General features: G+C 41.1%; 1 protein-coding gene across 2 annotated transcripts in view; it reads right to left on the minus strand.

Annotated features, from left to right (window-relative positions):
* WDR11 (WD repeat domain 11) overlaps positions 1-26,256 on the minus strand; it is an 88,755-nt gene that overhangs the window by 4,110 nt on the left and 58,389 nt on the right. For both annotated transcript variants that reach the window (XM_075935350.1, XM_075935349.1), the window contains exons 17-28: positions 23,919-24,025; positions 22,221-22,335; positions 19,918-20,089; positions 18,686-18,794; positions 13,386-13,448; positions 12,123-12,188; positions 8,453-8,624; positions 7,427-7,522; positions 6,287-6,452; positions 5,336-5,433; positions 728-873; positions 273-355 (exon numbers count right to left, since the gene is read on the minus strand). In XM_075935350.1, coding sequence (XP_075791465.1) covers positions 273-355; positions 728-873; positions 5,336-5,433; positions 6,287-6,452; positions 7,427-7,522; positions 8,453-8,624; positions 12,123-12,188; positions 13,386-13,448; positions 18,686-18,794; positions 19,918-20,089; positions 22,221-22,335; positions 23,919-24,025 — 1,393 coding nt within the window. The remainder of the gene's footprint in view (positions 1-272; positions 356-727; positions 874-5,335; positions 5,434-6,286; positions 6,453-7,426; positions 7,523-8,452; positions 8,625-12,122; positions 12,189-13,385; positions 13,449-18,685; positions 18,795-19,917; positions 20,090-22,220; positions 22,336-23,918; positions 24,026-26,256) is intronic.

Consider the following 26,256-nt stretch of genomic DNA (forward strand, 5'->3'; position numbering starts at 1 on the left):
CTGTAAAATTAAAAAGTATGAATTTTTCACACTTCTGTTCTTATTTTTGCTCTCTTGTTTGTTTCCCAGTGTCACTTATCATAGAATACAAGAAGAGGCTAGTATTGTGATTTGGGTATGTATTTTCTCTCCATTCCTTCACTCCTTTCCTTATTTTGTTGCTCCTTCAAGAAGTGCAGTATACACCCTGGGGACATAAGTATTAATAGTTTCTCTTTCTGTACAGGCTAGCTAATTTCACCCATCCACACTGTATGCTTTTAGAAAAAGGATATTTGTATCTTCATTAACTTCAATTGTGCCATACTTCAGACAAACCTCAACAAATAAGGCAGCTCTATCAAAATACCTCATGCTGTTGAAAAGAAAAAAAAACTCGTTAGAACCGGAAGACATACAATTTCTTCAATCCATTTTGAGCTGGTTTATATAACTTTGTAATGCAATAATAATCATTGAGTTGATCTTTGATGCTGAAGTTTTAGATGCTGGCACCTTTAAACACTGCTGAAAATGTAAAATGCCACCACTTTGAAAACACAGAAAAAGCATTAGTACAAGCATATAGACAAGGATGACATACCATTGAGGTAACTGCCAACTAAAGAAAACAGAATGTTGAAAAAGAGAGCTAAACGTAAAAAGTTCACAGAAATACACACATTTATGGACTAGTTATCTGACAATTTTGGACAAAGCAGAGTAGAATGTGCTCATTCAGCTCTACCTGTGCAGCATCTCTGCAACTCTTGTAAAACATCCTAGTGATAAGAGGACAAGGATGGCCTTGGATTTCTGGTTGACTTGGGGAGAGCAAAGGTGATCAACCCAACGTTTCAACACATCAGCACACTCCTCTGAATTCAGTCGAACCTTTGGGAGATAAAGAAGTCTTAAGTCTGAATGCACCAATTGCTATGTAACAAAAGAAAACATTTCTATGACAAGCCAGTAAAAAATTTACTCCAAGAGTTTATAGGATTATAACTTAATGGTAACTCAGCAGATTATTACTCAGAGTTTATCTCAAGTTACTACTTCCAAAATCCCAAATGCACTGGATCCTAGAATTATGATAATGAGGAAAATGAGAAGCACAAGAATGTTGCCAGATCATTTAAACCTCAACACACAAATTTGGGTTTGCTTGCTATTAATTTCACTAACACAGTGATGCTCAAGCTGGGATACACATATCCCTGAGGGTATACAGAGATCTTCCAAGAGTAATCAACTCAACTAGATATTTGCCCAATTTTAAAACAGGCTACATAAAAAACACTAGTAAAGTCAATACGAACTAAAATGTCATATAGAAAATGACTTTTTTACACTGATCTACATACTATATGCGGAAATACGTACAATATTTATGTAGGTTGAACCCCTCTAGTCTAGCACTTTGGCCCGGCAACATTTTAGTTATCTGGATGTCCATTTACCCTGGGTGCGGCCAAGTTTCCCGCAGTCCCATGAATTTTTTTTACCACTACCAGTTCTGGTTCTGTGTTCTATGCCGTTATTTAGATTTAATTTACCCCTAAATGTCCTCTAGGAGCCCAGTAAGCAGTGGAAGTGTGGGTAGAATCATAGAATCAGAAAACTAGGACTGGAAAGGACCTCAAGAGGTCATCGATTCCAGTCCCCTGCCCTCATGGCAGGGCCCAGTACTGTCTAGACCATCCCTGATAGACCTTTATCTAACCTACTCTTAAATACCTCCAAAGATGGAGATTCCACAACCTCCCTGGCAATTTATTCATGTTTAACCACCCCGACAGTTAGGAAAAAGTTCCTAATGTCCAACCTTGCTGCAGTTTAAGCCCATTGCTTCTTGTTCTATCTTCAGAGGCCAAGATGAACAAGTTTTCTCCCTCCTCATGACACCCTTTTAGATACCTGAAAACTGCTATCATGTCCCCCTTCAACCTTCTATTTTCCAAACTAAACAAACCCAGTTCTTTCAGTCTTCCTTCATAGGTCATGTTCTCTAGACCTTTGATCATTCTTGTTGCTCTTCTCTGGACCCTCTCCAATTTCTCCACATCCTTCTTGAAATGCGGTAATGCGGATAATGCTGCTAGACAATAATAACCTCCCGTGGTTTGGCAAATTCACTAGTTTGGCACCCTTGAGACCTGACTAGGGCCAAACTAGGAAGGGAATTATTTATTTTATAATTACAAACAATGAGAAAGTAAACAATTTTTCAGTAAGAGTGCACTATGACACTTGTACGCCTCCTAAAGACTTAAAAAACAAAATGGGAAAATAAAAGTGGGCCTCATCTATTTGGAAAAAATCTACAATCCCCTTTTCCACTGAAAGAGCCAAACAGATTGAAATTATTCTTATTTTAGGATAGACACCCATGAAAGTGAAATATTTATCTTTTCCAGATATTAAAATAAATCACATAAGGGATGTCAAATTTTACCAGAAGAGAAGATACCAATCCCAACAGGTTGTAAAATGTCTTTGACAAACCTCTGGTCACAAACAAGAAAACCGGAATTTTTGCCCATTGTTAGTCACCCAATCCTATAATCCAGAGGTTGGCAACCAATGGCTCTTTGGCAGCTCCAGCTCAGACTCCTCCTTCACTTCCCCCGCCCCCTCGCAGCAGGAAGCCTGTGCTGGTGCTCCAGTCTCAAAGCCCCGCGCAAGACTCCTGTGTATGTGTGTGTGTGTGTGTGGCGGGGGGGGGGGGGGGGGGGGGGGGTTCAGAAAGCTCCAAGCCTCACCATCAGATCAGGTGAGGGAAGAAGTGGAAACAGAAGTGGATGAATGAGCTGTCTGCTTCCCTTTCCCCTCTTCCAGCTGGGGGGGAACAGCAGCACAGGACACGCTTCCTGGAGGCCTTCCCCAGAATCTGGCCAATGGGAGCAGTGGGAGGCAGTGCCTGGGACACGGTTCTGGGAGCCTGAGAAAGCAAGTAAGTGGCCCCTCCTCCCCTCCACCGACACCCCACACTCCTAGCCTGCTCACTTACCCTCTCCCCCGAGAATCCCCCACCAGACACCTACCGCCAGTCCACTCCTGCCCCCGTCTTCCCTGGCCAGACACACTACCCCCAGCCTGCTCCTGCCCCCTCCTGTCTGACTAAACACTCTACCCCCAATCCCACTCCTGCACCTCCCCCCCAGCCAGAAACCCTGCCCTCAGCCTGCTCTTGCCCCCTCCTCCCAGTCACCAGACTCCTCCTCCTGCCCCCTTCTCCTCTGGCCAGACACCTTATCCCAGTCTACTCCTGTACCCTTCCCTTGGCCAAATTCCCTCCTCCCAGACTGTTCCTGAACCCTCTGTTTCTGCTGCACCCTTCCCTCCTGGCTAGACTTGACACCTTCCTTTGTTTCTGCCCCTTCTCTCCAGCCAGACCCCCTACTCCCAAGCCTGCTCCTGCACCCTACCTCCCACCCAGACCTCGCACCTTCACCCCCTCCTACACTCCACCTCCCGCCCAGATCCTGCACCCCCACCCCATCTCACTTACTGGCAGCCCTGTCCCACACACTTTTGGCTTTTATTTTGGCCCCACCCCAGAACCTGGAGGGGGGGGGGCAAAAAATCCACTAACTCTGGAAGCACAGAAGAGTTAATCTGACAAAGTCCTCCCTGCTCCTCTCCCCACCATGGGGCTCGAGCACCAGGGGAGTGAGGTGTTTCAGTGGGGAGTGCCACATTAGTTGGGTTTTTTTGGAGGGTTTTTGTTTGTTTCTCTCTCACTTGTGTGGTCCCCAACTGATTTTTCTGTAGATAAGTGGGCCCTGACCCAAAAAAGGTTCCCCATCCCTGCCATAAATAAAGACAATGTTGAAAGCTTTTATGTTGGACATAATATTTTACTTTATTTAAAAATTAAGCTTGGCCAACAAGGCCCTAATTGGGGCTCAGCCACCACCTGGCCACAAAATCCTGTCCACGGCCCTGATCCTAAAGGCAGGCCCTGCGGTCCAGTTCCCATGTGGCCAGAAGAAGGGCTGGTGGTGGCCACCCTCCTACTGTGGCATGGGTAGGAGGGGAGGCCGCAATCTGGCTGTTGAGAACCTGGCCCAGCCCCTCGTCCAACCACTGCTGCCCAGGTTCAGCAGCCCAGCCCTAACCAGGTAAGGTAATCTGGCCCCAGGGCCTTCCCCACATACTCAATTTCCCATCCCAATGTCCTGCCCCCTGCACCTCCCACACATCCCAACTCTCTGACCTGACCCCCTCATATATCCCAACCCTGACTCCTGCACCCCCACATCCACAAACTGAACCCCCCAAGCAGCAGTAGAAGTTCCATTAAATAAAATCTGGGTGTACAATGTTTCATTTATGCGATTATTAAGCATGTCAATTATCAATAATATTAGGTTGCATATTTTTAGTCATGCAAATGGGCATTCTTATAAGGCTCTTTGTTGACCACTTGTTCTGAATTTTGATGTAGTTTGATCTTTGGCTTGAAAAGGTGGCCTATCCCCTGTTATATTCCAATCCATGCAGTTAGGCCTCTGCCCAGGTGAAGACTTTTGGGGTGTCCCCATTGAAAGCAGTGTTTGCCTGCAATGTTCTAGTTGCACAGTTGGGACATTATAGCTTTATGCATAAGAAAGAATTTTTCTCATTGTTATGTTTCTGAATTGATATTGTATACAGGCAGTCCCCGGGTTACGTACAAGATAGGGACTATAGGTTTGTTCTTAAGTTGAATTTGTATGTAAGTCGGAACTGGTACATATTGTAGGGGAAACTCTAGCCAAACATTTCTCCAGAGCTCAGTTTTATTCTCCCACACCTCACTTCCCTCAGTCCTTTGTTCTCAAGCTGAGGTGTCTGCTGAAAAAAGCCACTCCGCGTCTCCCTGGTCTGCTGGGGAGAAGCAGCTAGTGCGAGGTTGCCTCACCCCGTGTGTAAGTAGGGATCCGATGTAAGTCGGATCCATGTAACCCGGGGACTGCCTGTATTTTTCAAGTCTGAAGGACCTCAAAATCCACACTAGTCTCCGTAAATACATATCTTGAGGCAGGGCTTTTACTTTTAAGGTTTAATTTATACTTACTTTATTTCTAATATACTGCAGGCCATTAAGGACATTTCTTCTAAGACTAAGTAATATAGGATATCATTTTCAATTTTTGTTACGGGTGGCATTTTTAATAGGGCCATGGAAAAAATGCAGATGCCAACCAATGAATACAGTATCAATGGAACTAAGTCACCAGAGTATTATAGATGAAAGCTAACTGAATCATGACTATTTATAATCAAAACTAAATGCCACTGCAGTTTAAAATAAGCCAAAAATTGACACAAGGCTTCATTGTACTATCTGGATTGAACAATTACATACTTTTGCAAGCCATGCTGCACGATTCCATTCTCCATAGGTTTGCAAATAACGACAGGCATCAGCAGCTTTATCTATTAGACTGAGCAACTGTACTCCCTCTGAAAAATAAAAGCAGATTATTTAAAACTTGACTGTCAGTTAGGAGGGGAAATCATTACTATTTAAGTGTAACAGATCCCCCAGAAAATTCCGTTGCTGCCTCTTGGGATACTGGAGATCCATAAAGTCCCCAGTTCTTAACACACACGTTTTCAAGCATTGTAAGAGCTTTGGAGCTCTCAAGGTTATCCAGGACACCATCACTCTTGCCTTACATGGCATCCACTGAGCTTAAAAATGCTCCACAAGGTTCATCATTTCCTTTGCTTCTGTTTGCCTCATACAGACATGCTAAGGAGATCACTGGACCATGTAGACTTAATAAGTGTTACAGCATTATACCAATATCTGCAAATCAACTTTTCTTTAAAAAAAAAAAAAAAGTAGCCTAGGCCCTAAAAAAATACTAATAAAACACAATATTATACTTAAGAAGGGTCTAATCACCTAGAAGCACAACCTGTGGCTTGAGAGCTGCATGCAGAGCCACTGGAGTTCTATGTGTGGCCTATGAGACATTTTGTTTACTGTTACCCATGCACAGAATTGACAGATTCTGATGGTTTTCTTCCACATAGGGTATTTTCCTACCAGTAATACAAAAGTGACACAAACTTAAAGCAAGGGCACATGAAGTGAGGGGTATGCTGATTGCACACAATCTGCTCCCTCTGCAGCCAAAGTGCTACTACGATTCAATCAGCACACCTTGAAAATTTTAGGGAAAATTTTAGTTTATCCTTCTTATCAAGGACTTAAAATTATATCTAATGTTTTTTGTGCATCTGCCACAGCACACCCTTTAATGCAAGCATCCTTTATGGTTTACTGTACTAAAACACAATATTTTACCTGCTAGCTTTCCATTTGCTATCATGTTGGTTGCTACCAGTTTAATCGTGCTTTGAGAAGGACCTGATGAAGTGACGGTAGTGACCAAACAGGCCTTCAGTGAATCACAGTAGTAATGTGGGTTTTCTGCACTTGTCTCTAACAATAGTTGTACTGCTCTGTCAGTCTGGTAAGAAACATTAAAATTACATCATCTTAAAAAAAAAAAACCCAAGCACACGTTTGTTTCAATGTTATAATAAAAAACAATAGTTATAGTTACAGAGAGAAGAGGAAAAAATCTTTTTCATGTTTTTTACTGTCTGATCTCAATTTAAGAAAGCACAAATTCAGGAGACCATTTAAACACACAAATTCTTAATAGGGACTGGATTAAAACACATGCTTAAGGGCTTTCCAGAAAGCGGGCTTACAGAGAGGAAACAGGAAACTGAGTACAGTATGCAGTTTACCATTTGTATGACCTTTCACAGAGCAATAGAGGAAAGAAAAGTAAGTTAAAAAGTAAGGGTGAAATAAGATTGTGTAAGCAAAGAAACTAGTGAGGTACTCAAAAAATGGTACACGCAATACCTTAAAACTAACTTTTTGAAATTCTCTATATTTAAAGTTGATCGATTACCAAATTATGGAGCAGTATGAAAAGGATTATATATATACTTAATAAGAATGGATTTTAGGCTGCACTGGATATGGTGGAATATTATCTCTTTATCCATGTCAAATCTTTTAGATCTGACAGGAGTCTTTGATGCCATATATCATCTTGTGAACTTGCACACCAATACTAGCACCATTTCCCTGCAAATACTAAACTATCTGAGCAGCTTGATTATTTTCTTTCAGAGAACTTTAAGGGTAGTATCTGTTTGGCCATCTGACTCAAGAAAGATCATGTGGAAGTTCCAAAAGAAGGATGTGTGTAGAGGTGCCTTTCATATTTGGATGACACTTGGTGCAGTGGAACAATATACCTAACTTGTTAGCCAAGACAGGGTCTTGGCTGTAGGTTACCTTGAAGATACTCAGCCTAGATAAGACCGACATAATGTGTGGACAAAGGAAGTTTAGACAAGAACAAACAAAACCCATTAAAAACAGTAAGGGAAATTATTCATACATAAACAATCACCCACAAACCTGTCCCAGGAGGAGAAGTTGGTCAGCACATTTCCTGGTGTGCTCATAGGTTGATCTTTTAACCTCTTGTAGATGTACCCTTTCAAGCTGAAATTTCTGCAGAGAAAAATAAAAATGATTACATGATTTTATTTATTTAACATATTTTTATCCCACCTCTCTATTTAAAATATTTGAGGCGGCTTTCAAAATGTTTTAACACACAATTGTATGTATGTATGTATGTAAAATAGAAGACCCCAAAGGAGTGACTTAACACCTGCTAAAACATTTCAAGAGGAGGGACACACACAACTAAACACATTACAAACTAGCTACAGTAAAACCTGTGTTATCCGGCACGCTCAGGGATTAGGGCATTCCGGTTATCTAAAAATTCCAGTTATCTGAGGATTCCATCAACCTAGGAAAAACCAATGGACAATAACAGTAAAACTCAAGTTTTTAATACTGGTAGTTTTGTAGTGTGAGGCAGTTGGCCTCACATTTCTATTTTGAGTTAAAGATGATTAGTAGTTCTTAAATAAAAAATTGTTAAGACAATCATGGTAAACCAAGCCAGGCCTGTGCGCCTAAAGATATGACTGTATTGTGGCTGGGGGCAAAGCTTGTTAAAGTTTTCTGGTTAACAGAGTGCCAGATAACAAAGATTTCACTATAATACATAAAAGTGAACTTTTTTCATATGAATCGGAAACGCCTGCCAAAAATATGTGATCATAAAAATATATATAAATGTGATGTATAAATAACTGTATAAGAGTATAATAATATTTATTTAATAAATCTCACACAAAAACCCAGCCTTTAAATAGTATTGAGTGCTTTAAGTTCACAATAACCAGTACAATGAGAGTTCAGGGTAAAACTCCATTATTAGCACACAGTCATGCACCTTTCATTTTTAAATAAAAGTGAGGCACTTGTATGAAGGGGTTCTAAATTCAAAATGGAAGAAATGCTCTTGTAATATTGTTGATTTAGACACATACCTAATAAATACTACTTAAAAACAGTTTGCAATACCTGGAAATAGGAATTTTCACATAGTATGTCGTAGCATATATCCAATGGGTTGATCATTTTTTCTTGAAGGCTATCTGTAGTTTTTGCAGTTAGTAATTTTTCCTGAGAGAAACTATGCAAATAATGCGCAGCAACACTCCAAAAATGCAGTTCTGATTCATCCCCATAGAGTCTGAGAAGTCAAAAAATCAAAATGAAACAAACCTACCATTATACGTTGTAGCTACAACATCAGACTAATTTAAATTCACAAACCCAATAATATAATCACTAATATTGATTAATTTTAGATTTTATTCCATAACACACTGAATTATTACTAAATAGTATAAAATATATTCTTTATTCAGGGAATAAGGTACATTCTTTTTGGCATCACAAATATAGTGGGTTACAAATTAGACTTCTTATGTACAACATCACAAACAAATATCACTTTTGAAATATGTTCAACAAACTAGGAAGTGGCAAGTTGGAGGAAAGACATAAAAGTTTCGTTAAGGCTCAGTGAATCTCTCCACAAACTAGCACATAATCTATTCTTAATGGGGTGTCGCTTTATGCTTTACCATTAATAGGGGGCTGCGCCCCCTGCTTGCTACACTTACCAAACCCCCTCTCACTGGCCTCTTGCACTGAGTCCAGCTGCACTCCACATGGCCCCAAGTCACTCACATCCTCCTCCGCTCCTGCCCCACTACTCTCCTAGACAGGCCCTTCTATCCGAACACTCTCAGCCCATCCCGCTGCTTGCACGCTTCAATCACCAGCTATCCACTCCCCGCACTTCCTGCTCCTGCCCCACCCACCAATAAAATAGTTAGTTTGTGTGCAGAATTCAGAGCCTCTCTTGGTGAGCACAGGTCTACAGAAAAGTGATCTGTCAGGAAGGGCTATGCTCTGCAGGCTTGTGAACCTCATGTGTAAATGAAAACCAAATGCAATCAATAAAACAGACCCAACTCCAAATGAATCCCCATTGTTCCAGTGGCTACGTAGGTAGAGAATTCCCTGCTCTCTGCACTGGTTACTGCCTATCTTTGCAGGGTGGCAGTACTCCAGATGTGCCCTTCTAGGGCTATGTCTAGACTGCAGGCTTCTTTCGAAAGAGCTTCTTTCAAAAGATCGCGTCTAGACTGCAGGCGGATCTTTCGAAAGAGAAATCCGCTTTTTCGAAAGAGAGCACCCAGCGAGTCTGGATGCTCTCTTTCGGAGACGGCCTCTTTACATTGAAGAACGCCTTCTTTCGAAAGAGGAACTTTCGAAAGAAGGCGTTCTTCCTTGAGTCTGGACGCAGGGGAAGTTTTTTCGGGAAAAGGCTACTTTTCCCGAAAAAACCCCTGAGTCTGGACACGGCCTAGCTGGCAAGCGAACTCCCGCTGCAGGGCTAGGACATGCTCCGCGCAGACAGGGAGCAATGGAGAGAACCAGATTTGGGTCACACGAGAAAAGAGCCCGGTGGGTAATCTGGGTCACAAACCCTTATCCTGAAGCTCCATGGCCCACAGCCCACCCTATCTCCTTCCATCCCTATCCCCACCTCCATTCTTAGGCCCCTTCCTCCTGCCTCCATTCCTACACCCACTATCCTTCCTAACCCTTCCGTCTCCCCCAGCCCACACCGCTTATCCCTACCCCCACCTCCTTCTTCCATTCCTACATCCCCATCCTTCCCTAACCCCTCCCCCTCCACATCCCCAAACTGCCCAATCCCCTACTTCCATTCCTATATCCCGCTCATCCCCACTATCCCTCTTTTTTGCACCACATATCCCCTTTCTCCCCTCCCTACTCCTTCCCACGAATTTTTCAAGTTGCGCACCCCTTCCCCTCAGGAGCACCATCAGGCTGAGCAACACTGCCCCAGCCACTGCAGTGGGAGCCACAGCCTGCCCCCAGCCCTGCCCTTTCCGAATAGGCTTTTTTGGGCAGCTTTGCTCTGTGGCGAGCCAGGGAGCTCGGAGCACAGATCGACCACTCCAGAGAGTCTGGGAAGTGGCATAACCATGCTGTCCCCAAAGAACTGGGTGTGCGGTGTGGCCAAGACCTGTCCAGCTCACAGCGGGCCCAGGAGAGCACACCTGAGCCAGCAGCCTGGCCCTGGGCCCTTAGCATACACTAGAGCGGCTCACTTGGGGGGGAGGCCTGCAGCGTGGTCCCCAAGTGCTGTGGCCACACAGAGCAAAGCCGTGGCCTTGGTAGGCTGGAGACAGGGCAGAGAAGCAGGTAGATGCTGCTCCAGGGGGCTTGTGGAGCCACTCCCCCTTTTCACGGAGTGGCCATTTGATCAGGGCTCCTGGGGAAGAGGGGAGGCTGTGCGGCTAATGGCAGAGGTGAGCAGCAGGACACAGAGTGATGTGATGATGTCACACTCTCATCCCGCAGGAAATTTGTTTTTACACACACACACACACACACACACACACACACACACACACACACACACACACACACACGGAGGGAGGGTGGGAGGGAGAGAGAGCGACCGACCGACCCAACTTTAGGGAAAAAAAAAATCAATCATGAAAGGTTGGAAGCAACTAAGAAACTTCATAAGTTTAAAATTATTATGATTTGGGTAGAATAATATGCAACACTGGTCGTGAAATTAAAAAAACCCTCACTTTTTCTTTGCTTGCATAAAGGCCTACGTTTTAGCTCTTTGGGAGAAAGATTGGACTTATTCTACATATCCTACAGGTTGCACCTCTATAAACTGGAACTTTCTGGTCTAGCAACATCCATGGTCCGGTAGGATCACGGATGTTCCAGGATCAGAGAGTCTAGATGCACAGCCCAGTGCAGAGCTCAGCTGGGCTGTGTGAGGGGGGAGGGCCTGGGAAGCTCAACATGTGGTTCAGTTGGGCTGGTGGAGGGAGAGCTGGCAGCCTGGCATGGGAGGGGAGGAGGAGAAGAGCCTGGAAGCCCAGTGGGGTGGCAGGGCAGAGGCTGGGGCCAGCAGCAGGGGGGGCCAGAAATTCTCTCCCCTGCTCCAGAAAAATCTCTCATCCAGGTCCCATCAAATTCCAAGGGTGCTGGACCTGGGAGGCCCAACTCTTTTGAACACTGTATAAGTAATGCCTACTATTTCAATGTGGACATGGTAGTTCTAAAATGCAATTTATTTGTCCATGATAAAGGTGTAGTGTCACTGTAACAAAAGGGTACGTCTACATACCAGTGTTACTTTGGAATAACTGAGGTTATGCTGGAATAACACAGTCCGGGTCTACACTACAGTTATTTCGACATAATGTCAAAGTAATGTTGAGCTGGAGGGATTCTTACTCAAACTCCTATAACCCTCATTTTACGAGGAGTACGGGAAGTTGGAGGAAGAGTTGGAGGAAGAGTGCTTTTCCTCGGACTTTCTGCTGTGTAGACAGCGCCAAAAACTGAAATAAGCTATTTTGATTTAAGCTACGCAATTGACGTAGCTGAAGTTGTGTAGCTTATTTCAGCTTTAGCCCTGCTGTGTAGACGTACCCTAAGATAATAACTTAGACACCTCTCCTTGAGATACATGCGCATTCTTAACTTTATGGACATCATTAATGTGATTCATTTTAGCCAAACCACATACATGTTTAAAATTAAGCAAAATTGTTACTGCTGATGGGGACAGGATTATTAAAAAAACCTACAATTACTTTATTTGCATTTCTTTTACCTTGCAACCAGCAAACACCTCTGCAATACAGTAAATTCAGGATCAAGCATAAGTTTCTTGATGTCACTGCAAAAAAAAAAGAGTCAAATTTGACCTGTAATAAGCAGTTCATGATTTTTAAAAACAAGTTCTATACATCTAGGAATTAAAGTTTAAAAATAAACACAAGCCTTTTATTTCTTCTTGTCAGATAAGGAAATTAAGTTTAACTCATGCTGACCTAAACAAAAGCCTCCATAAAATATTTAATCATGTCAACTATACAAAGCTGAAGTATGTCTAAACCTTTAAAAGAAGCAATTCACAGTTTATCAGTTTTAATAGTTAAAATCAATCAGTCAAGAATGCCTTTTGACTTACCTGAACTGCAATACATGTGAACTACCAGAAGGATATACTTGAAGCTGTAATGTCGTTTTATAACAATTCATTATATTATAAAATTAATGTAATAACAATGTCATAATTCTACAAATATAATCTGGATGGCATCACAGGACAATAAATAAATGTATTATCAATATATGAATATAGGTTTGCATGCATTTTTCTGAATTCAGTAGAAAATTAGCTTTTTATTTGGGATGCAGGGAAGGAAAGAGGAAGTGCTTCCAGTTTCTTGGCTTTAAAGACTGCCTTAATAGTTTTGTACTGCCATCTGTTGGCTATGCAACCAGGGAGACTGATGTAATATCACCAGAAATATGAGCTTCAACTATAAAGTAACTTATCTTGAAAGGATTCAGTTTTCAAAAGTGCCAGTGTGATTTTCTCTGGCCAGGATTTAAAATTCTGCATATTTCATTTTTTTTTTCCAGAGGCTGCGCCCACTTGGCCCAGAAAGCATTCTAAAGAGCAGCTATGTTGAGAAATATTTTTCTAATAAACTATAAGTGCCATTTGAATTAAATAATGAGTACTCCTGAGCCTCCTGCTGATAGATAGCATCGTCTGTGACATCAACAATGTCACAACCCAAATGTCACAAAACAGATGCGAGTTTCATCTGACTGTTAAGGCAATGTTAAACAATTTGTTTTAAGGAAGTTCTCAGATTTGGGAAGAATGCTACTCATCACTTTTCAATAGACAAGCAGGTTATTAAGTATGTTCAATTTCATTTTGTAACCCAAATATTTATCTCTAAACATGGCAAAATGTTTTAATGCGAAAATAAAGCAATTCCAGATTAACTACTAAATGAAAAGCTGAAACCTCAATCTAAGGTATATCTTGTTAAAACATTAATAAAATGCTTCTTACTTGGACAATGAATCCAGCTGTTTTTGAAGCAGGTTTTTAATATTTTCGTTCTCTGGATAGTCACTGCAAGGAAAACATGTGGTTTAACAGGAATACATATTCTAAGAATTTTACATTTTCTCATAACTAAATTGGCAGTATTATCTGAAATTCAGTTTAGACAGAAAATCTTGGACATCAAATACTAGTTTCCAAGTACTAATAATAGCCTATTCTTCACTCCTGCTCACCCTCATTACTTTCACATCTTTGTTATGGTCTCCTTTCTCTTCACATTTCCATCTTACTCACTCACCTTTAGGTTTCCCCTTTCTCCTATTGCCTGTGAATTCCTCATCCTCAATCCCATTTGTCTCAAGTTCTTTTCCTACCTCCACTTTTTTTTTCTCTATTGCTTACTTCTACTTATTTTCAGCAATAATAAATCCAATTTTAACCATCCTCTTATTCTTTTGCCCTTGATGCCTAGCAGGCCCACTGCACCATGACTTTCCCATACCGGTTCCTCATTCAATCTCATCCCCATTTCCACTCTTTTTTCGGCTACAGTAGAATATCAGATTTATGAACATCCGAGTTATGAACTGACCTATCAACTACATTTCTCTTTTGGAATCAGAAGTACACAATCAGGAAGTGGGAGTGTGGGGGAAGCAAATACTGAACAGGACAGTACTATGTTAAATGTAAACTATTTAAAAAAATAAAGGGAATGTTAAAAAATATTTGAGGAGGTAAGAAAATTGTTTCTGTCCTTTTTGCATTTAAACCAAGATGGTTAAAAACAGCATTTTTCTTTTGTACAGTAAAGTTTCAAAGATGCAATAAGTCCAATGTTCAGTTATAAACTTCTGAAAGAACAACCTTATTTTGTCCTGAGTTATACGCAACCAAGTTTCATAACTTTGAGATTCTACTGTGAGATTCTACTCTGAGAATGCCCCCTTTCATTACCAAAAAAACCCAACAACAACAAAAAACCCAATCTCTTCACCTCTTACCCCCTTCCATCTCTTGGAACCCATGGAAACCCGGATTTCCTTTTACAATACTTTAACCTTAATTTTCAGAAGTTGTTAATGATATTGGGTGCTTTACTTTTTAGGTGCCCACTTGAGAAACCTAAAAAGGGCCTACTTTCCAGAGGATGGGTACTCACAATTTCTGAAAACCACTCTCCTTTAAGGAGTCTCCAGTTAGGCACCCAGAAAAAGAGACACTCCAAATCACTACCCACTTTGGAAAACATAGGCAAGTATGTTTGCAGTGATTCTTTCACATGGCAGCCTTCACTTCTCTCTCACCTTCCACACAGAGGCTTGTCTTGGTTGGCAGGTGTGTGAATCTACACGACATAGGCTTGCTATATAATACGTGTCTGTTTGGACCCTGTTGCTGTGCACTAAACATTCTCAAGTGAACTTGAATGTCATAGCAGTGTAGATAAAAACATAAGGAATTTTTAGATCATGGCAGCACAGTCCATATGGTCATATAGATTGTGATAGACTAGTGAAAGGTATATCTATTCCCCAGACAGACAAACCCTGAGAGGACTCCCAAGGGCTGCAGTGAAGGTGTCTATCTTCTCCCCTCTAGCTATTACATGGGGACCTGGGAGATGGGTCGGAAATGGGAGGGAGCGTGGGCTACAATGGCAGAGAGAAAGGAGGGTCAGGGCAAAACTGGGAGGCAAGGTCAAATCAGGATCTTAGATGCCTATATACAAATGCGAGAACTATGGGAAATAAGCAGGAAGAACTGGAAGTGCTAATAAATAAGTACAATTATGACACTGTTGGCATCACAGAAACTTGGTGGGATAATACACATGATTGGAATGTATAGAAGGGTACAGCTTGCTCAGGAAGGATAGACAGGGAAAAAAGGGAGGAGGTGTTGCCTTATATATTAAAAATGAACACACTTGGAGTGAGGTGGCGATGGACATAGGAGACGGAAGTGTTGAGAGTCTCTGGGTTAGGCTAAAAGGGATTAAAAACAAAGGTGATGTCACGCTAGGAGTCTACTACAGGCCACCTACCCAGGTGGAAGAAATGGATGACGCTTTTTTTAAACAACTAACAAAATCATCCAAAGCCCAAGATTTGGTGGTGATGGGGGACTTCAACTATCCAAATATATGTTGGGAAAATAACACTGCAGGGCACAGACTATCCAATAAGTTCTTGGACTGCATTGGAAACAACTTTTTATTTCAGAAGGTTGAAAAAGCTACCGGGGGGGAAGCTGTTCTAGATTTGATCCTAACAAATAGGGAGGAACTAGTTGAGAATTTGAAAGTGGAAGGCAGCTTGGGTGAAAGTGATCATGAAATCACAGAGTTCACAATTCTAAGGAAGGATAGAAGGGAGAACAGCAAAATAGAGACAATGGATTTCAGGAAGGTGGATTTTGGTACGCTCAGAGAGCTGATAGGTAAGGTCCCATGGGAATCGAGACTGAGGGGAAAAACAACTGAGAAGAGTTGGCAGTTTTTCAAAGGGACATTGTTAAGGGCCCAAAAGCAAGCTATTTCGATGTGTCGGAAAGATAGAAAATATGGCAAAAGACCTCCTTGGCTTAACCACGAGATCTTGCATGATCTAAAAATAAAAAAGGAGTCATATAAAAAATGGAAACTAGGACAAATTACAAAGGATGAATATAGGCAAATAGCACAGGAATGCAGGGGCAAGATTAGAAAGGCAAAGGCACAGAATGAGCTCAAACTAGCTACGGGAATAAAGATGACTTTTTATAAATACATTAGAAGCAAGAGGAAGACCAAGCAGATGGTAGGCCCACTGGTCACTGAGGAGGGAGAAACAGTAACAGGAAACTTGGAAATGGCAAAAATGCTCAATGACTTCTTTGTTTCGGTCTTCACCGAGAAGTCTGAAGGAATGCCTAACATAGTGAATGCTAGTGGGAAGGGGGTAGTTTTAGAAGGTAAAATAAAAAAAGAACAAGTTAAAAATCACCTAGAAAAGTTAGATGCCTGTAAGTCACCAGGGCCTGATGAAATGCATCCTAGCACACTCAAGGAGCTGATAGAGGAGGTATCTGAGCCTCTAGCTATCATCTTTGGAAAATCATGGGAGACAGGAGAGATTTCACAGGACTGTAAAAGGGCAAATATAGTGCCCATCTATAAAAAGGGAAATAAGAACAACCCAGGAAACTACAGACCAGTTTGTTTAACTTCTGTGCCAGGGAAGATAATGGAGCAATTAATTAAGCAAATAATTAAGGAAACACTTGGAAAGTGGCAAGGTGATGGGGAACAGCAAGCATGATTTTGTAAAGAACAAATCATGTCAAACCAATCTGATAGCTTTCTTTAATAGGATAACCAGTCTTGTGGATAAGGGAGAAGCGGTGGATGTGGTATACCTAGACTTCAGTAAGGCGTTTGATACAGTCTCACTTGATATTCTTATCAATAAACTAGGTATATACAACTTAGATGGGGCTACTATAAGGTGGGTGTATAACTGGCTGGATAACCGTACTCAGAGAGTAGTTATTAATGGTTCACAATCCTGCTGGAAAGGCATAACAAATGGGGTTCCGCAGGGGTCTGTTTTGGGACCGGCTCTGTTCAATATCTTCATCAACGATTTAGATATTGGTACAGAAAGTACGCTTATTAAGTTTGCAGATGATACCAAGCTGGGAGGGGTTGCAACTAATCTGGAGGATAGGGTCATAATTCAAAATGACCTGGACAAATTGGAGAAATGGTCTGAGGTAAATAGGATGAAGTTTAAAAAGACAAATGCAAAGTGCTCCACTTAGGAAGGAACAATCAGTTTCATACATACAGAATGGGAAGCAACTGTCTAGGAAGGAGTACGGCATAAAGAGATCTAGGGGTTATAGTAGACCACAAGCTGAATATGAGTCAGCAGTGTGATGCTGTTGCAAAGAAAGCAAACATGATTCTGGGATGCATTAAGAGGTGTGTTGTGAGCAAGACACGAGAAGTCATTCTTCCACTCTACTCTGCGCTGGTTAGGCCTCAATTGGAGTATTGAGTTCAGTTCTTGGCATCACATTTCAAGAAAGATATGGAGAAATTGGAGAGGGTCCAGAGAAGAGCAATGAGAATGATTAAAGGTCTAGAGAACCTGACACCTATGAGGAAAGGCTGAAGGAATTAGGTTTGTTTCATTTAGAAAAGAGAAGATTGAGGGGGGACATGATAGCAGTTTTCAGATATCTAAAAGGGTGTCATAAGGAGGAGGGAGAAAACTTGTTCATCTTGGCAGGCTTAAACTGCAGCAAGGTAGATTTAGGTTGGACATTAGGAAAAACTTCCTAACCGTCTGGGTAGTCAAACACTGGAATAAATTGCCCAGGGAGATTGTGGAATCTCCATCTGTGGAGATATTTAAGAGTAGGTTAGATAAATGTCTATCAGAGATGGTCTAGACAGTATTTGGTCCTGCCATGAGGGCAGGGTACTGGACTCGATGACTTCTCGAGGTCCCTTCCAGTCCTAGTATTCTATGATTCTATTATTGTAGCTCCTACCACTTTTTCACTCCATTTCCATCTTTGAGCAATATCCCATTCAGCTTTCCTCTTTGCTTCCTTTCAAAGCTGAAATCATTGGTTCCCCAGTGGTCTCACTGCTCTCCATTTCATCACAAACCTTTGGGGAGTTCAACTTTCATCACTGTGTCCTTCCCAGTCCTTTTTGGTTTCAGTTCCTTATTTGACATACATACTTTACATTGCATTTACATTAAGGCCATATTAATAATATATATATCATTCATATAAAATGACATATACTGACCATATCATTTGTACACTGATTATCTTCTTATATTGCAAACTTCTTGTAGTCTACATCTTGCCCTGAACAATCGTTATGGATCTGTGCTATTGCACTAGAATTAATAAACGTTACATCCTCATAAGGCGCTCCATTCTAAGAGGAATCTACACCACTTACGAGAAAACATGATCATCAGTGTAGAGGCAGGGACACCTGGAATTCCTCTCTAGGGACCACCTCTACTTTGAAAACAATTTGCTTTAGAATAAAAGCATAGTATTGTTTTTTGATAAAATAACAGACAATTGCTGTTCACTTAGAATCTCGCTGTTTTCAAAGGCAGGTAGGAAAGCGCCACTAGAAAAACAAACTTTTGTTCTGCCTCTTCATTCTGACTGCTCAGTAAATGTTCAGGTTGACCCATTTAACAACCTCCTACCAAAGAATACATAGGTGAGCTGTGTATGATAACAGTTAAAAGTTTGGACACAAAATTAAAACAAAGCCTTACATGTGTAAAATATCTAGAGTCCATTTATCATTCCATGGCTGATGTAGCAAGAAGGATTTTAAAACTAATGAAGCCCTTGGAACAAGGAGATAAGGGCACCACACAGGCTCTGAAATAGAAGAAAGGAAGTGAGGAGAGAAAAGATTCACATTAAAAATCTCTAAGTAGCTAACTTCTAACGATACAACAGTTAACAACTATAAAATGTATAAGTAGCTGCCTGTGCCAGAAGACAAAAATATTAGATGTGGGTCCAGATTATAATCCCAGATGTACAGCATGGATCATTGCTAAACAATTTTCTAAGAGATGCAGTTAGTCACTAGACATTTACGGCCAGAACCTGATTTCCTTGGTCTTTGGCTTTTAGTTTAGTTAAAATATGGTTGAAGATGAATTTGCAAAGTCAAATATTAGAATTAAGCAGAGATGTATGTGGTGGATGCTTCTATAAAGCAGATGTGAAAGAAGTTCATGCCAAGATATGCCAGAAGGCATCAGCCTTACATATCACAATTACTATGGACTCCAGTGAAACTGAGTCTTTATCACAGTATTCAGGAATATCTGCAGTTAAAACAGGAGGCATCAATATGGTTTTGTAGGGAAGAGAAATTAAACATATCTATACTGAATGCCTCTAAAAAGCCTGGTCAGTATGGATACCTGTGCTTAACTATTGCTATAATGAGTCAGATTGGTGACCCATCTAGTCTCTGATACCAATTAGACGCTCCAGAGAAAGGGATTAAATTCCCTGTACTAAAAAATTATTGAATAATCTGCTCCTATGGCAAGTTTTTTTCTAACCTCCAATTTAATGGAAACATCCACTTTCGGCCATTCATTCAAACTCTGGAAATGTATAGCAGTATAACAAAAGCACTCATCATAAACATGACTAAAACTCATGCTGTGCATGTAAATGACTGTTCTAATGAAATTAATGTATACATGCATTTAATGCATAGCTATGCAGATGAGACTAAAAAAGCAAAACATGAGTTATTTAGAAATACCAAAAGCTGTATAACTGATTAGTATAAAACGTATCCATGTTCTCAAAGTTTCTGATGTATGTGAACTACCTTATCCCTCTGGCTTAGACTGAAGTCATTTTTAAATAATAAACACTATTTTGCACATCTTTCTACATGGAATATATTGCAGACTGTAGCAAAAGGGAAACTATTCAAACCAGATGCATTAGATGCTGTTGAGATTTCTCAGACCTGTTAATTCTTGTTCGTCCATTCTAAAACATGCTGACTTCATAGTTGTCTCTAAAACTCTGATGCACCCATCATCTGATGCCAGGATCACTTTGTCTGAGGTACACCAATCCACATCCACTATTCGGAAGTTGACATTTCTTCCACTCCTTACGCTGCTTACCATCTGCACCTTAAAATAGAAGACGTTTTCACTTTTACAATGCTGCTAATGACACTGATCAAGATTGAGTTATGCCTCGTAAAGCCATTTCACAGAACTTGCAAGCTGGGTATAGCTGGAAGGGCTAGGTGGCTTTAAGCTATTTTTGCACTCTCCTGATTCTGGAATGCTCTAGGGGCTGGAAAGGCCCTTGTACAATACAGAGATCTGAGAGCTTGCCTAGGTTACATTGCCTGCTCTATGGGCCAGGGTACTCTCCGATACATGCACCCTGCCTCCACTCCCCACCTTTACCAGTGGAGAGCAGCTTAATTCTGCAATGTTCTGTCCCAGATACAGACCCGCTTTACACTGTCCCAGTACAGGCAGTCCCCGGGTTACGTGGATCCGACTTATGTCGGATCCCTACTTACGAACAGAGTGACTCACCCCGCTATAGCTGTGCCCCACCCCCCAGCAGACCACCTAGACGCGCCGTGGTCCCACCGCCCGCGTCCTCCGTTGCGAGAAAAGCCGCTCTGCGTCTCCCTAGTTGAGAGCTTTGCTCCATGTCTTCCTGGTCAGCTAGTGCGCACCCCCCCCAACAGGGTTGGAGCATCACAACTTAGAAAGAAGTTCTGGATACAGAACTTAGGAGTTGGGGTTCTCATAAGTTGTTTTCCTGGGTACAGACAGATTTTCAATTGGAAGTCAAAGATCATTTTAAGGCTTCTACCTTAAAACCCTTCTTCCATTCCCAAAAGAACTATAGGGAGGAATAACCAATAACACCAATATTCCTCAGACATCATTACTGGAGGAGGGTCGTGGCCAGCTCTGCTTATGAAATCCATGGAGTTAAAGATCACACGTCCTCTCCCTATGAAATCATCCAGCTCTAATCATGTTCATGTCTATGGACCTCTAGAGGGGGGAATGCAACTCCACCATGAGGCGAACTGAGGAGGCCACATCAGGTGTCAGCCAGACTGTGTGTGGGGGGAGGAGGAGGAGAGCGTACCACTAGGACCCAGAGTGTAGAAAATTGTGTCTGCTGCTGGTGCATATGTAGTCTCTCTGCTCTCATACACAGAGATGGAGGAGTGCTGTGCTGGAGGAAGGCGGGCACAAGAGACCTTTCAAAGTTCTGGCCCAAGTGAGGAGGCATGGGGGCGTCATTCGAGCTCTCCACCTCAGGTGCCAAAATATTGTGAGCCTGCCCTGAACTCCACCAATGCAAGATGTATCCCAGAAATTTTGAGAGCATTTTACCTAATACAGGTTTTTCTTGCAGGAGGAGAGAAGCAGGGCCAATATTAATACCAAGTGTCTGGCCTTCCCATATTCTCTAAGGGTACGTCTACACTAGCCCCCTAGTTCAAACTAGGCAGGCTAATGAGGGCGACCGAAATCCCGCACTTCATTAGCATGTTCCCGGGCGGCCGCCATTTTGGAAATTGACTAGCCCGGAGTAACTGCCTGCATCTACACGCAGCAGTGCAACGGGAGTTTGAAGTAAAGCCCTTAACTCGAATTAGCTGTTAAACCTCATTCCAGGAGAAATAACAGCTAATTCGAGTTAAGGACTTTACTTTGAACTCCCGTTTCTCTGCTGGGTGTAGACGTGGGCAGTTACTCCAGGCTAGTCAATTTCCAAAATCGCGGCAGCCCAGAACATGCTAATGAAGCATGGGATATTTAAATCCCGCGCTTCATTTGCAATTTCGGTCACCCTCATTAGCCTCACTAGTTCGAACTAGGGGGCAAAGGTAGACATCCCCTAATAAGTTAAAAGCAAGTTCTGAAGGCAATACAACTTTACAATTCCATAAATGTAGACATTCAGTAAACTGACAAAGTTTTGAAAGGGATATTTTTCTATTCCAAAGAGTGAGTTCAAAACACCATATGCATCTAAAACACATCAGAAGAGTGTTAAAATTGTGTATTTCAATAGAGCATCAGCTTTCTTCTCAGCTAAAAACAGATTGAAAAAAACCTAAAATGTCTTTGCGAAAACACTGGCTGACTATTATACATATGTCAACAATAGATAAATCTGGTTAAAATAATAGTTTAATTGCTTAGGTGCCTGACCTTCTCTAATGCAAAGCAGAATATTTTTCACAAAAGCAAATACTGATAAGAAATAGATGGCCACCTCTGTTGTGTCCCAAACTTCAGCTCCATCATTGTACATTGTTATCAGTTTTTGATTTCCTTTCCCAGGTGCAAAACGTATTTTTCTCACCCAGCTTCGGTGTGTAGGGATGCCCCTAAGGACAACAAGATTCAATTTCATTCTCAGGAACGTATATAATATAAATTATTAATATAAATTCCTCCTCGAGCATTTACACTTTGATCCTGTATGAATCTGGAGAACTAATCTTCCAAGACTATATAAACAGACGATTAACAAAAACACACAAAATATAAAAAACTGACAGATCTATAAAAAATGGCTGTAGGAAGGGAAACTCAGAACATCTTATACTATTAAGTATTAACATTTCTTATGAAATAATCTTCCTTGGATTAAACATAACAAACCAGATTTTTCAATCAATCTTTCGTTTCATTTAAGTCAGTGGAACTATACCAGCTGAAAACATTCTATATCACAGAACCAAAATGTATGGTAAATTTGGTACAAGTGATCAAAACTCGATTACATTTATAATGTCTAGACAAGTGATGCATTTACCTGATGCTTTAAAAGGGCTAATTTCAAAATGCTGAAATCAATTATGAGCCAGATCAGTAGGGAAGAAGAATTTAAACAAAAACATCTGAATGATAACGGGGTAATTGTCTAAGGACACTTCATTAGACTCCCCAAAAGCCACAATCTCACACTAAGGAAGACATTTGCATTGGTTAAAAAATAAAAAGGTCTGATTTAGAGGGTAAGTAAAGGCAGCTATAAAAGAAAATCTTACAACAAATAACAGAGAGGAGGGACTTGATTATAGTCTATTAGGGATGTAGTGATTAGTCGACATTATCCGATAAGCATAAACTTATCAGATAGTCAATTAGTGACTCAACTAGGAATTCTCCCTCGCCCCCACTTGCTACCTCTATCAGGTGGAGACAGAGGGGAGCAGGAGCTGCTGCTGGGGGGCAGAAGTGCAGTGGGGAAACAGCATGAGTGGGGACCAAGCAGTCCTCCTCTGCCCTGTGTTCCCCACTGCGGCCGCTACAGCCTTGCGGGGCTATGGTACATTTCAAAAGCAGACGTGGCTGCAGGGAGCATGGGAGAGTGGGGGACTGGTTGAGCAGGGGACTGCAAATTGCATTGACTATACAATTAGCTTGATAACTGCATTTTAACATCCTTAACAGTCTATAAGCACCTACATGGGATTAAATATTTGATAATAGGCTCTTCAATCTAGCAGAGAAAGGCATAATAAGAACCAGTGGCTACATATTGAAGTGACACAAATTCAGACTAAAAATAGGATGTACATTTTAAAAAGTGACGGTAAATAAACATAGGAGCAATTTACCAAGGGTCATGCTGGATTCTCTATCGCGCGTGCTTTTAAAATCAAGACTGGATGTTTTTCTAAAAGATATGCTTTAGCAATTATTTTAGGGGAAGTTGCATGGCTGATGTTAGACAAGTCCGACTAGATGATCACAATGGTATCTTAAGTCTATGAACATAGTCCAACGTCTTTCTGCTTAATCCATCTCTGGTAGGGCATGATTGAGAATTTTTTTTTAAAAAAAAATACAGTCTTGAATAGTTACATCAGACAAAATCCACTCCTCTAACACCGAGAAAAAAATGTTATACCCGTCCATCTTTCTATATGAATTTTTACTGAGATTTTACTGACACACATACCTGGACATTCTTGCTTTCAAATCCCAGAAGTTTAAGTTTCCATCTACATCTCCAAGAACTAGTACATCTCCTTTCCAGGCAATGCAAGTAATGATACCCATGCTTCCCTGAAAGAATTTCAGAAGAATAAAACTATGTAATTAACAGTAGCATACATATGCATAAACATATGACAATAGATGAAACTAATGAGCGAAATTCTTCTCTATTACAACAAAGCAATTCAGCTGAATTTAATAGAATTGTTTTGGGTCAGAGGGCAGAATCTACCACATCATATTTTTGAAGACTTTCCCCTGAATGGAGTGTTTTGTATTATCACCTTTGATTTGGGGTTTTAAAGCAATGAAAAGCTTTTGTGTTCCTAGCTGCCTGCAAACCTCAAATGACAGGACTCAACTATTAAACTCACAGAACCAATACCCTATACTAGGAAACAGAAATAAGAGGATTCCAATTTGACAGAAATTTATTTGAGCCTTCATGTTTGATGCAAGAAAGTGGCTGCACTTCAAAGCAGCAAAAAATTGTTAAGGGTTCCAAAAAGAGAGCTCTGACCCATTACAAATCTGTAGCAAACCCGAGCCCTTTCTGTAATTACAGCTTAACAAATTATTAAGAAAACTCACACCAAGGTTAATTATTAGAATGCAACATTCAGTTTTGAACACTGAAACAAAATATTAAATTTTACTCAGATTTAAAATCATAAAAGCTGTAATTAGTCTGCACATAGATATTAATATTTCTTATTCAACAAACTGCTCTCAAGCTCCCCCTTCCATGTCACAAAGTAAAAAAACATATGAATGTAAAAAAAAAAAACAAAAAACAAGTGCTATGTTTAACTGAGATAATGCATTTTCCAACCAATAATTTTGTTGTGCCCTTGAAAAAGTAGGAGACCCAGGCTATGTCTCCATTACAGAACTTTTTCAGAAAAACAGCCGTTTTCCTGAAAAACTTCACTTACATCCACACTGCAATCGCGTTCTTTTGACAAAAAAAAAAAAAAAAAAAAAAATACAGAGGGGTTTTTTCTGACATTGGTAAACCTCTTTCTACAAGGAAGAAGCTTTTTTCCAAAAGGGCTCTTTCGGAAAAAGGCGTATGTGGATGGGGAAGAGGGAGTTTTTCCGAAAGAAGAGGAAAGAGGAAAAAGCACAGGGGCCCTAGTGGCCATTCCGTCCATAGTAGTCACAGCTTACATGTGATATAGCATTCATTCATTGTGGATCCTCTCTTTTGAAAAAGCATATCGATTTTTCGATGCGCTTTTGCCATGTGGACGCTTTCTTTCGGAAGGAGTTTTTTCAGAAGATCACTTCCGGAAAAGCTTCTTCCGAAAGAAGCTTGCAGTCTAGACGTATCCCCACGTTCAATACCTAGCTCAGTATCTGTGTGATCTTGGGCAAATCACTTACTCTATTATCTCTCTGATGGGAATCACAGGGGTGATATGAAGACAAATTCAATAGTAATTGTGAAGTGCTGAAATACTATGGTAATGAGACCCATATAAGTACTTAAATAAATAATTTTCCACAATTTTACAGACATGAAAACAATACATCTTTATATCAACATGAAGTGACAACCTCCAAACTTTATGATTAAAGGGTGCCTGCAAACATTTTTCTCCTTGTTTGAGAGGTTATAATGTATTATTTGCCTGTAACACTGTCTTCAAAGATAGAAGCCTACAAAAAAAATCCAAGATATTGGGTCATTAAATCCATTGTCTAGCACAAATAATATTTGTTCTTAAAGACTCCCACATCACTGTGGGTAGCAGGCATAGTGTTCAACATGGATTTTTCACTATAAACACTGCTTTTTTTGCGATGGTACTTCCCGGTACATAGTACCAGCAGCTTCAGTCAGAGCTCAACAACTTTTCCCCTGGAGTACCGGCATCATTTTTTTTTAAAACAAAAAAACCCACTGACTATAACCATAATAGAGAGTCTGGGAACCTATGTTCTAATTTGATTGCTATAACCCAGGGGTGGGGAACCTCAGGCGTTGGGGGCCGGATCCCCCTGGCTTGCCCGGATCCGGCTCCCAAGGCTCATTGGTGAGCCTGAACTGGCACTCCAGATGCCCTTCCCCTGCAGGGCTGGAGAACACAAAATCTGCTAGCCTAGGCCCACCTAGGCTCTTGTATGCAATGTGGGGAGTGCCTTGCTCCTCAGCTGGGGACCACAACAGTGAGGGTTGGTTTTTGTTTTCGTTCTGTTTCTCACTTGTGTGCAGTCCCCAATTCATTTTTCTGTGGGTCAGTGGCCCCTGACCCAAAAAAGATCCCCACCTCTGCTACAACTTCTGTAAAATAAAA

The sequence above is a fragment of the Pelodiscus sinensis genome, chromosome 8 (assembly GCF_049634645.1).
Source record: "Pelodiscus sinensis isolate JC-2024 chromosome 8, ASM4963464v1, whole genome shotgun sequence".
Classification (NCBI taxonomy): domain Eukaryota; kingdom Metazoa; phylum Chordata; order Testudines; family Trionychidae; genus Pelodiscus; species Pelodiscus sinensis.